The following is a 13,211-nucleotide window of genomic DNA, read 5'->3' as shown; positions in this document are numbered from 1 at the left end:
TTTGCAGAAGATCTGCGTGCTAAAAAAACAAACACAGAGACGCATCCATTTTTGATCCATGTCACAAATTAAAATTTCCCATACAAGTCTATGGGTCTATGAAAACGACGGACATCACAAGGAGTGCATCTGTGTTGTTCGTAATTAACTGCATGGTAAAAAGTAAAATACAAACTGCAGTGATTATTTTATAGGTTAAAAAAAAAATATAGATATATTTTGTCCATCGAAGCATTTATTGTAGACACAGAAAGAAAATTGGTGCAAGTTGTACATTTGAGTAAAGCAATTTCACATTATCAAACCAGAGTGGACAAAAAATGCTCTTTCCTATGTAACATAGTAAAAGATTTTTCTTTTATGTCATTCATTATACATCAGTGTAATACAAGGCAGTCCACAGTTAAAAAAAGAAATAGGTGAAATACATGTTACAATGTTAAAAATGTAAAACCTCTGGTAGGTAACATACCGATAAATAGTTTCCTTCAAGGGAAACCAGTAGTTCATGCTTCACTGGCACTTCTGTGAGGAAGCAAATGCTTCTTTCCCAGTTCAGGCAATAAGTGGTGTGCCAATTCACATCAAATATCTAGATTTCAGGGTGCAAAATAGTATAAAGTAGAACAATAAGCCTTGGTGTCCAACTTATCATGAACTGTGGTCGGACATTGAAGTCTCCAGCATCATATCACTTTCATTCATCTCAATCTCAAGAGCTTCTTCCACTGGTGATCTTGCATCAGAGGATTTAGGTAGCAAATGAGAGGTCTCCAAGGCCATGATACCACTTTCATCAAGGGACTGACGCTCAAGATCAAATTCTCTCCCTTCCCAAGGAGGTGAAATGATGTTCTTCAATGTTTTCATCGTATGGACGTCAAAGTCATAACATCTTAACTTGTCTTTAATATCTGTTCCTATAAAAAAATGTAAAAACAGATATTTAAAAAGGGCCACTCAGGTAATTAAGAATTCTAACTCCTCAGCAATATTATCATAGTGTAATTTGTATTATTCCATATGTTAACATATAGACAGGAGGGCAGGTTCTTCTGTGCGGATTAATTGGTTGTACAGGATGACATCAGCAGCTATCAGATACCCCTGGAGGCTCTCAAGCACTCACTCCTCCCAAGCTCTAGTCTTTGTTCCTGTGTATGTGAGCAGTAATGTAGTAGAGGAATCTACACAATGATTATAAAATTCCATTTAGTCGCATTGCTAGTTTATATTTCTGTGAGTGCCCCTACGAGACTGTTCTAATACTACACCGAGACTGTACAGTGTAAGTCAGTGAACAGTAGTTTACTATCGCAGACTTTCTCTACTGCCCTTACGATATCACTCAAAAGTAATGCAGTGTAATGAGACCCCACTCCTTATGAAAGGCCAAAAGCCAAATTATAAGTTTTCTAGCCTATGAAATTATGGCTAAATCAATGTCAACCACTAAGTTAGCAACCTTAACATATTCCTCATTGCTCTAGTTCCATGGTCTGCTAGTTAAAGGGAACCTGCCGTGTTGTACTTTCAGTCCAATCTGCGGACAGAATGGTATAGAGAACAATAAGAGAAACAGAATGATATCTAGAGTTGAGGGAAAAAATTCTGGATAACTTGTATTTTGTCCATTAAAAACTCTGGTGTTTGTGCAGGAGTCCAGTGATCAGTCTTATTTAATTATGTCCAGAAATATTTGCACATACACAAGTTTTTGGTATTTTAGCTGCTTACCAAAAGATATTAAAGATACAGTGATATAATCAATATGGGCTTAAACTGCACACTCTCCACATTAAATTTAAGTGTATTCACATCCTAATTGGAGTAAGGGGTTAGGAATTACAGCTCTTTAATATGTAGCTGCCTTTTTTCAAGGGAAGAGCTCTTTAATTGTCTGCATGAGTTATTCCATCAAATAATCAGGTAAAAGGTCTGGAGCTGATTCCCAGGTGTGGCATTTGCATTTGGAAGCTTTTCCTGTGAGATCACAACATGCAAACAAAGGTGCACTCAATGGAAGAGAAACAGAACATCATTAGTTCAGGCAGTTCATGGCATGGCCATGCATGGCTTCCAATGGCAGTGAGTGACTGGTGTTTATTGATGATGTAACTGTGGACAGAAGCAGTCAGATGAATTGTGAAGTGTACAGGGCTATACAGTACTTTCTGCTTAGATTTAATCAGATGCAGCAAGGTTGAATGGACGGCGCTTCACACTACTGATGGACAATGACCCAAAACATTCTTCAAAAGGAACCCAGGAATTTGTAAAGCAAAGAATACTCTGCAATGGCTGAGTAAATCACTAGATCTCATTCCCATTGAGTATGCATTTCCCATGTGTAAAACAACCACATTTGACCTATCTAACCTATTAATGTGGTCATATAGATTATAGAATGCTGAAAAAAGTCATCAAACCTGTCTGCATCATATCAGATGCTTTGTTGAGGAGAAGTCATCTTTAATCACGTTATGTAAATGAGCTCTTCCAGGCTATGGGGCGGATGTTGCCTGGAAATTAACCCCGCCTCCAGAAATTATTGCTAATAAAAAGGGCATTACCAGTGTGATGTGTAATGACCGCTCTCTGCTCTCACTGCATAGCTGTGTGTGATTATAACGGACACATCTGCAGGTTCCTCTCAGCTTCAGCCTCCAGCTCACAGGCAGACAGGGTTACAATATTGTTGCAATAAAGCAGAGCAGTGAACTGCAAAAATGTGTTTGCAAGAAGTGAAATTTAATTTCTCCTGTTCTAGGTCAGTTGCTTGTCTCACATTAGTAACGCCCCTTTTATTTATAATAATCTCTGGAGGAGGAGTTATCTCCCAGGCAGCATCCGCCCCATAGCCTGGAACAGCTCATTTATATAAAATCGATAAAAGTTGATTTATCCACAAGCCATCTGATATGAGGTATAAAGTTTTTTTTGAGCATTCTATAACCTATATACCCATATTAATAGGTTAGATAGGTTAAATGTGGTAACAGACTCCTTTTAAAAGCAGAAAGACTCACAAACAGGCAACAATTGAGATCAGCTGCAGTAAAGGTCTGGCAAAGCATCACAAAGGAGGAAACAGCGTTTTGTGGCTTCCGGCAGTCATTGCTTGTAAAGGATTCTCTACAAAGTATTAAGAATGAACAATGTTTTTTTTTTTTTGTTAGTTTTTTTTTAAGTATGGTAAAGTAAATTATCCAATTATTTTCGTGTGAAGCGGGAGACGAGTGTGTTAAAATCTGTGCCGCCAAGGATCCAGTGATGAAACAGACAATAATGTAGAACTGCGGTTTGTGAACACATTTAGGAGTGACACTTCATCAGGACAAACTACAATGATCAATTTCTTTTGAGCTCCTGAAATGAGGAGGCTTTGTATAAAAATGTTAGCAATTCCTAAAAATTTCACAGGATATTTTTGTTCAACCCCTTTAATTAAACTTGAACGGCTACAATTCAATTCTATATCAGTTGTTTCATTTAAAATAAAAAATAGTGGCATGTAGAGCCCAAACCAAGAGATTCGGTCATTGTCCAAATAATTCTCAAAACTAACTGTATCCTTTCATGCATATGGGGCAGACTCCATTCCCGCAGGACACACATGGGTAAGCTCCTTATTCTGCTATTTTTGCACTTTAACCTTTATGTGGCTATGATTATTTATACATTTTTATACTTACCTTTGCTGCATATGGTTATTTAGTCAGAAATATCCTCGGTGTACTACTTCCTCCTGCTGGATTTTGCCGCCTCCTAGTGTGTCCCATATTTTACAGACTTGTTATTTTATATATTGTCAATTTTTTAATATACTTATTGTCATGATTCCTCTTGTGCGTCATGACTGTCTGATACACTATGGATTCCTGTTCTGCTGAGCTGTCGCTATGCAGATTGATAGCTCAGTTGTCCAATCTCGTGCAGGGGCATGCTGAGCGTATTATGTTTTTAGGGACAGCTCAGCTGTGCAGTCTGAGACTGCCCAGCTATTTAGCTGAACAGTCAGTCAAAGAACACTGCTAGTCTTAGCCTTCTGCTCAGTTATGCTAGTTGCCCTCTTGTACCTGTTGTCTGGGAATTGATCTTTGGCTGCCTAACCACTGACTTTGTTTGACCATCCGTTTGCCTTGTCGCTCTGCTCTGATCCACTACTCTCTAGGTAGTCTGACTCCATACCCTTACTTGACTACACCTCTGCCTATCCCCTTTATTTTGATGTGATCTAACAGTACCCTGGAACTTTTGACTATCCTGTCTCGTGTCTCAGAGCTTGCCGTGTAGTGACTAGTGTCACATTTCTGCCTCACAACTTGAAATGTAGAGAGTAGAATCACATTCCTACCTCACGATTTGCAGTGTAGCGACTAGCGTCACACATATTTTTAATTAACTCTTTGGCTGCACACAATCTTTGTAGGTTTAGACATACAGAGAAGGCTGTCAGCTGTTGAATAGGATCATCCACTGGACTCATATGTAGTGATGGGCGGACTCAGACTGTAAGAGTCCGGATCTGCGCAGTTTCAAATGCACCCGAGTGTCGGGTCTGGGCCAGGAATTCTCAGGGAATTCCGGCTAATAATTGGGATCCGGAACTCAGGAAATATATAAATAAAAGGAAAAATAAAGAAAATAAGAATGAAGCAAGCGCTTCATACTTACTGAGGCGCAGCTGTAACTGCTCTGGCAGCCGCTCATTAAATTCGGGGGCCGCTCATTACTTTCGCTGCATATGCACTGCTTTCCCAGCCTACCGGCATCTGTGATTGGCTGCGGTCAGATGTCCCCAGTCTGCGTGAAAGTGTCTGATTGCAACCAATCACAGGTGGTGTCTGCGGGTCACTATCGTGGTGTAAAAATAAATAAAACAATTGGCGTAGGGTCTCCCATATGATGATACCCAGCACAGATAAAGCATATGGCTACAGGCTGCAGCCCCCAGCCGTGTGCTTATCTTAGCTGTGTATCACAATAAGAGGAACCGCATGCGGCTTTTGTTTTTTTTATATTATTTATATAAATTGAAAAAAAACAAACAAAAAAATAAAACAGTATGTGGTTCCCCCAATTTTGACACCCAGCCATGATAAAGCTGGACAGCTAGGGGCTGGTATTCTCATGCTGGGTAGACCCATGCTTATTGCCCCCCGCCCCCCCCAGCCTAACAATAGCAGCATGCAGCCCCGGGATTGCCGCATCCATTAGATGCAAAAGTCCCAGCACTTTACCTGGCTCTTCCAGTTTGCCCTTGTGTGGTGGCAATCGGAGTAATAAGGGGTTAATGTTAGCTCACAGCTGCCACCAAGCCCTATATTAGTAATGGGAGGAGTCTATGAGACCCCCCCAATTACTAATCTGCAAGTGAAAAGAAAAACACAAACACCGAAAAAATCCTTTATTTAAAATAAAAGACAAAAAAGCACCCTCTTTCACCACTTTATTACCCCTAAAAACACCCACACTAGGTCCGACGATTCCAGCTCTACTACATCTGAATTCACACCAAGCGGCCATAGAACATGACCGCCCACTGTGAGCTGCAGGCAGAGACTAAATGAGTGGTGAGATCAGCGGTGACGTCACTCAGGTGATTTGCGATCACAGCTGGATTCCCATGGTCTTCCACCTGTGACCGCAATCACCTGAGTGATGTCACCCCTGATCAGACGGTTCACTCAGTCTCTGCCTGCAACTCACAGCGGGCGTCATTGTTCTACAGCTGCTCGGTGAGACTTTATATGTAGCAGAGCTGTAATCATCGTGGGACTTCATGTGGATTACGTCAGACCTGCAGGGATGTTTTGGGGGGGTATTAATAAAGTGGTGAAAGAGGTTATTTGTATTTTATTTCAAATAAAGGGTGTTTTTCAGTGCTTGTGCTTATTTCTTTTAACTTACAGATTAGTAATGAAGGGGGTCTTAGATGCCTCCCATTACTAATCTAAAGCTTAATGGCAACTGTGGGCTGCCATTAACCCCTTATTACCCCAACTGCTACTGCACCATGGCAATCAGTAAAGTCCTGAAACTATCATATCTGATGAATGCGACAAATATGGGCAGCTGCAGGCTGCTATTTTTAGACTGGACGAAGTGGGGAGGGGGGTGGGGGGGGAGCCAATAAACATGGGTCTCCCCAACCTGAGAATACCAGCCCCCAGTCGTCAGACTTTATCATGGCCAGGTATCAAAATTGGGAGGGGTACCATATGCTGCTTTTTTTAAATTATTTAAATAATTAAAAAAAGCAAAAAAAAAAAACAAAAGCTGCATGCACGCATGCATGCATGCATTTCCTCTTATTTTGATACACAGTCAAGATAAGCGCACGGCTTCCCCCCCATTTATTTATTTTATACCACAATAGATGCACATAGTGTCTGTGATTGGAAGCAATCAGCTGACATGCAGACACACTGCCACTCAGGGTGGGGGCGTGTCTGACCGTTTCAACGGCCCCCGGGAATCTGGCGGCAGCCGCGTCTTGCCTGCTACCGGCCCTTTAAATCCCCATGTGCGCTGCGAGGACGCGCATTCAGCGTTCTCTACTGAACGCTGGTCAGTGCCTGTGTGCTCAGGACTTATTTTGTGGGCGGGGTTAGCACTTTCGCCCCGTCCCACAGAAGCCCAGCAGCAATTTCACGGCTTCAACTCTGTGTACCCGCTCCCACTGTGAATATGAGCGTTCTCCCGTGCTACGTACCAGCTCCCCCCCGTGCGCGCTCCCTTGTGCTGCGTGCCAGCTCCTTTGTGCGTGCTCCTTTATGCGTGCTCCGCAGTGCTGCGTGCCAGCTCCCCCGTGCGCGCTCCCCCGTGCTGCGCGCCAGCTCCTTTGTGCACGCTCCCCTGTGCTGCATGCCAGCTCCCCCGTGTGCGCTCCCAACGTGCTGTGCCTGCTTCCACAATGCTATGTGCTCCTTTCCCAGGTGCCGTGTGCCTGCTCCCTCTGTGCCCACTCCAGCAGGGTTGTTTCCCCTCCCCCCCAACACCAGGGTTGTGTTTGCCCCCCCATCACCAGGGTTGTGTGCCCCACCAACCCCGGGGTTGTGTGGACCCCCCACCCCCGGGGTTGTGTGCCCCCCCACCCCAGGATTGTGTGTCCCCCAGGGCTGTGTGCCCCCCCCTCCCCTAGGTCTGCGTGCTCCCACCCCTCCCCTAGGTCTGCGTGCCCCCACCCCTCCCCTAGGTCTGCGTGCCGCCACCCCTCCCCTAGGTCTGCGTGCCCCCACCCCTCCCCTAGGCCTGTGTGCCCCCACCCCTCCCCTAGGCCTGTGTGCCCCCAATTCCCCCAGAGCTGTGTGCCCCCATCTCCCCCAGAGCTGTGTGACTCCCCCCCAGTGATGTCCATGCTCCCTCATACTGTCTGCGACCCCGTTGCGATGTCTGTGCTCTGCATGTGTTGTCAGTTTCCCCTCTTGCCCCCCTAGTGCTGTCCGTGCACCTCACAGTGCTGTCCGTGCCCCCCCCCCAGTGCTGTCCGTGCCCCCCCCCAGTGCTGTCTGTGCTCCAAAGCCATATCTATGTCTCCCAGTGATGTATATGCCCTCAGCCTCTTTTGTGACGTATATGCTCCCAGCCCCTCCAGTGATGTATATGCTCCCAGCCCCTCCAGTGATGTAAATACCCCATCATCTCCTGTAATGTATATACCCCCAGCGTCTCCTGTATTGTAAATATCACAGGAGACACTGGGGGCATATACATCAAATGAGGGGCTGGGGCATATACATCCCAGCAGGGGCTGGGGCATATACATCCCAGCAGGGGCTGGGGCATATACATCCCAGCAGGGGCTGGGGCATATACATCCCAGCAGGGGCTGGGGCATATACATCCCAGCAGGGGCTGGGGCATATACATCCCAGCAGGGGCTGGGGCATATACATCCCAGCAGGGGCTGGGGCATATACATCCCAGCAGGGGCTGGGGCATATACATCCCAGCAGGGGCTGGGGCATATACATCCCAGCAGGGGCTGGGGCATATACATCCCAGCAGGGGCTGGGGCATATACATCCCAGCAGGGGCTGGGGCATATACATCCCAGCAGGGGCTGGGGCATATACATCCCAGCAGGGGCTGGGGCATATACATCCCAGCAGGGGCTGGGGCATATACATCCCAGCAGGGGCTGGGGCATATACATCCCAGCAGGGGCTGGGGCATATACATCACAGAAGGGGCTGGGGCATATTCATCACAGGAGGGGCTGGGGCATATACATCACAGGAGGGGCTGGTGGCATATACATCACAGGAGGGGCTGGTGGCATATACATCACAGGAGGGGCTGGTGGCATATACATCACATTGGAGGGGCTGGTGGCATATACATCACAGTGGAGACACTGGGGCATATACATCACAGGGGAGGGGCTGGGGCATCTCCTGTAATATATATACAGCAGTCCCAGCGTCTCCTATGTGATGTATATGCCCCCAGCACCTCCTGTGATGTATGTACAGCAGTCCCAGTGTCTCCTGTGATGTATATGATTTACCAATCTTATTATCACAAAGAGTTGAGTGGGCTCCAGACGGAGACAATCCTGGAAAAACAGTTGTGAGAGGCAACATGATCAATATCATCGAAAATGAACCGCCGCACCAAAGAGAAGCAGCTCTGGCCACCACAATAGGGGTGAGTTAATTAATTGCTTGACCAAATGTAGCTGGGTACTTTTCACATTGATAATTTTGTGCGGCCCCCGAAGGTTGGTAGAAAGTTCCAGATGTCCCCCGGCAGTAAAAAGGTTCCTCACACATCAAACCTACAACTTAATAATAGTAAAAATTTTACCTCTATAGTGCCAACATAATCCACAGCACTTTACAAGTATTTTATGTTCATTTAACCAGAAATTTTATAGGAGGATAAACTCTCGAAAGGAACCATATCAGAATAAATCATGAAGATGGATGATTCATACATGAGCAATGAAAGGTATATAGAAGGCTCAGAGTACATACTTTAACTCTGATATCATGCTTAGAATATCCTGTAAACATAAGGCCCAAATAAACAAAAGTATATATCTAAGAGTCTCTGTGACTCTCAGATTTCCTGTGATTTATTTATGGCCTTATATGTTTAGTGTAAAAATATCTGAAAGGGAAGGTATCGCGGTTTTTTATTTTTGTATTAAAAATAGTGATTATGAAATCAAGTATTTCTAATACAAAATGAAAATCGCAGCTTATTTAGTTTTTATTTAATTCTTATTTTACTGAAGGCACTGGGAGCTGCCATGCTGGATTTGCTGTGTGTGTAACGACAGTAACTCATTCCTTTATGGCAGTCCCTGTACATAGAGAACAGTAGTCGGCATCCGACCCCATGCAGTACGTTACAGTGGGCGTCTGCTGTGACCTGGACGCGCCCCCTGGGCTGTCCAGATCACAGCAGAGGGAGGAGATCAGCGCCATTATTGTGGATCTCACAGCGTATGCTGTTTGGTCCACTTTACCTCTGTCACCCGCCGGGATGTGTGAGTACGGGCCGCCTGCCCTCCCCCCGTTACCGTCTCCAATGACACCCCCCTCCCTCCGTTCTCCCAAGCCCCCTCTCTGCCCGCTGCCGCAGATCACCCAACTCTGCCCGCTGCCGCAGCTCCACCAGCTCTGCCCGCCGCTGCTGTGTGTGTGTGGCACAAGGTCCCCATCAGGGGTGATGTGTGTGTGTGTGTGTGGCACAAGGTCCCCATCAGGGGTGATGTGTAGGTGGCACAAGGTCCCCATCAGGGGTGATGTGTGTGTGTGGCACAAGGTCTCCATTAGGGGTGATGTGTGTGTGTGTGTGTGTGTGTGTGTGTGTGTGTGTGTGTGTGTGGCACAAGGTCCCCATCAGGGGTGATTGTGTGTGTGTGTGTGTGGCACAAAGTCCCCATCAGGGGTGATGTGTGTGTGTGTGTGGCACAAGGTCCCCATCAGGGGTGATGTGTAGGTGGCACAAGGTCCCCATCAGGGGTGATGTGTGTGTGTGGCACAAGGTCTCCATTAGGGGTGATGTGTGTGTGTGGCACAAGGTCTCCATCAGGGGTGATGTGTGTGTGTGTGTGTGTGTGGCACAAGGTCCCCATCAGGGGTGATGTGTGTGTGTGTGGCACAAGGTCCCCATCAGGGGTGATATGTGTGCGTGTGTGTGTGTGTGTGGCACAATGACCCCATCAGGGGTGATTGTGTGTGGCACAAGGTCCCCATTGGGGGTGTTTGTGTGTGTGTGTGTGTGGCACAAGGTCCCCATTAGGGGTGATTGTGTGTGTGTGTGTGGCACAAGGTCCCCATCAGGGGTGATTGTGTGTGTGTGTGTGTGTGTGTGCGCGCCACTGCATGTGAGTACCTGTGTGTGTACTGGTGATACTGTCTGCAGGGTTGTGTATCTAATCCTATCCTGTGTGATACTGTCTGCATAGCTGTGTATCTAATCCTGTCCTGTGTGATACTGTCTGCTGAGCTGTGTATCTAATACTCTCCTGTGTGATACTGTCTGCTGAGCCGTGTATCTAATCCTGTCCTGTGTGATACTATCTGCTGAGCTGTGTATCTAATCCTATCGTGTGATACTGTCTGTACGGTTGAGTATCTAATCCTATCGTGTGATACTGTCTGCTGAGCTGTGTATCTAATCCCATCGTGTGATACTGTCTGCAAAGCTGTGTATCTAATCCTCTGCTGTGTGATATGGTCTGCACGGCTGTGTATCTAATCCTCTCCTGTGTGATACTGTGTGCAGAGCCGTGTATCTAATCCTATCCTGTGTGATACTCCTGCTGTCCTTGGTGACACTTTAGACATTTGTGGTCATCAACAAAATGGCTCTGCACTATGTCCCTACATGTCATTCTCTGTTATCTGTTGTAAACACTCAGATTAGGAGGGGAAGGCGTGCAATCACACACAGGAGGGGTGACTCCGCCCACTTTACTGCAGCTGTAATGTGAGCTTATACAATCGAATTTCTGTAGGATTTCAGCAGCTGCTCCCCCTAGTGTTTAACAGTGGAAAATATCAAACTTTTTAATTTTTTTTTATATTTTGCTCAATTAAAAACAAATAATATTTAAACAAAACATTAAAACACTATTACTTAACATTTTTTCAGTTACTGATTTTTTTTTTGACGATACCTTCCCTTTAAAGAACCCAGCAGATGGAAGAAAAGAACAACAAAAATATCCAGGTAAGACAGATTTTTGGCTCCATTAACTATTATATTTAGTACTACTACTGCCTAAGCAGTGATTATATTTTGTATATCTTACCAATGTATGCTTCTGAATCACCAATGTACATTTCTATGCAGTGTCCAAGCATTGTAACAGAAAATGTATCATCTCTTCTTAGACCAAGTGCCTGAGAAAAAAATGAACAGTTGAAAGATCAAGAAATGTCATATCATTTTTACAAGCGTTAGTTTTATTCTCAAAAATATACTGGATACTACTGGTTTTAACAGCCAAACTACCTCTACAGAGAGTAAGAGGACTTTAAAGGGAACAGGGCAGATCAAAGTGCGCCTGCGCAGGACCTCACTGTCGGCTAGTGTGGATGAGGTAGAACGCGTCATCCACACTATCTTCAGAAGGAGGACAAAGATAACCGAAAGAGGAGGTACGGGACCCAGAGAACGGAGACGCCCATCCGACCAGTCAGCTCCGCACCAACCATTAGGTAAGTATTATAAACATCCGGTGACAGGTTCCCTTTAACTCTAGTGCCACCTATTGGATATAGCAATCCTGAAAATAGATTTTAGTACTCACCATAAAACCTGTTTGTTGTTGTCTTCATTGGGCGACGCAGAACCATGGGATAGTCTGCTGCCACCTCGAGGCTCACGGGATTCCTCCCCAGCAAACTATACCAATATAACGCACCGGTTTTTTAAAAAATTATTTAAACCTTTAACGACCGCGGGCGGTAAAATTACGTCCTAGCAGTCATAGGCTTAATCTACCGCTGCTGCAGGCGGCAGGAGTGGGAAGTCGGCGCACATCTCAGCTGATTTATAAAGCTGAGATGTGTGCCTACAATGCACGAGTGGAATCGTTATCCGCCCATGCTGTTTAACCCCTTAAATGGCGCCGTCAATAAGTGACAGCGTCCTTATGATCACAAGTGCAGCAAACGATTACATACCGCTGATACCAGAAGTCACGTGACATTGTCATGGTAGCACAGGGTCAAGTAATGACTCCTGTAGCTCACGACTCACTTTTTGTTTCACCCGGCCCAGAGCTGGGTGAGACATGAAATGAGCTTATCTGCTGTTCACAGCTGTGTAGCTGTGATTAGCAGGTATGGCAGAGCGATCAGACAGCTGATCCATATAGCCCCCCAGGGGACCTAGTAAAATTAAAAAAAGTTTAAAAAAAAGTTTTAAAAAGTTTAAAAAAATAATAAAAAACCTAAAAGTTTAACTTTTAACTAAAGTCCAGCTGAACCCGAACTTCCATGGGTCCGTTCTTCCCTTTTAACCACAGTATGCAGCCAAATCATAAGTACAGCCAGGGGCGTAACGACCGCGGTCGCAGCGGTCGCCATCGCGACCGGGCCCGGGCAGTTTGGGGCCCGCGGGGACCCGACAGATCAGCAGCCAGCTCCTCTCAGTGAGAGAGAAGCTGCGCTGATCTGTCACAGTGCACGCGCCCACTATATGACCCGCTGCCGCCCCCGACACCGGGCCCTCCTGCCCGATGTCAGCGGCGGCACCGGGGCCCCCCTCCCCCGTCACCGCGCACAGTAATAATGAAGCATAGAGCGGCCAGCGCCGCTCTGCATCATCATACTCCCCCTGTGCCTGCGCGGTGACGTCACTCCTGTGCGACTGCTGTGCTGAGTGCACAGAGCGCAGGGAGGGAGGACGCCGACCGGAGCACCGGGAGAGAGAGGAGGACGAGCAGCAGTGGAAGGAGGAGAGCAGGGAGTACAGCAGCAGTGGAACAAGGAGACGTCAGGACAGAGCAGCAGTGGAAGGAGAAGATCGGTGAGTACTTGTTTTTTTTTTTTTTATATATATATAAAGTGAGTACACGGTGGTCAGAGGCCTGGGGTGGGGAGCCTGCATGATACTGTACATGGAGGCCTGGGGTGGGGAGGCTGCATGATACTGTACATGGAGCCTCCATGTACAGTATCATGCAGCCTCCCCACCCCAGGCCTCCATGTACAGTATCATGCAGCCTCCCCACCCCAGGC

At 46.2% G+C, this 13,211-nt stretch overlaps 1 protein-coding gene across 1 annotated transcript in view; it reads right to left on the bottom strand.

The window, feature by feature from the left end:
* Positions 1-217: 217 nt before the first annotated feature.
* The window catches only part of CDC16 (cell division cycle 16), a 115,414-nt gene continuing 102,420 nt past the window's right edge, over positions 218-13,211 (bottom strand). The window contains exons 17-18 of the mRNA XM_075334255.1: positions 11,276-11,366; positions 218-920 (exon numbers count right to left, since the gene is read on the bottom strand). Of these exons, the coding sequence (XP_075190370.1) occupies positions 652-920; positions 11,276-11,366 (360 nt within the window). The 3' untranslated portion in view covers positions 218-651. The remainder of the gene's footprint in view (positions 921-11,275; positions 11,367-13,211) is intronic.

This window comes from Anomaloglossus baeobatrachus, chromosome 2 (genome assembly GCF_048569485.1).
Source record: "Anomaloglossus baeobatrachus isolate aAnoBae1 chromosome 2, aAnoBae1.hap1, whole genome shotgun sequence".
NCBI lineage: Eukaryota > Metazoa > Chordata > Amphibia > Anura > Aromobatidae > Anomaloglossus > Anomaloglossus baeobatrachus.
The sequence above is the reverse complement of the archived record's forward strand: the minus strand, read 5'-3'. Positions and strand labels throughout refer to the sequence as shown.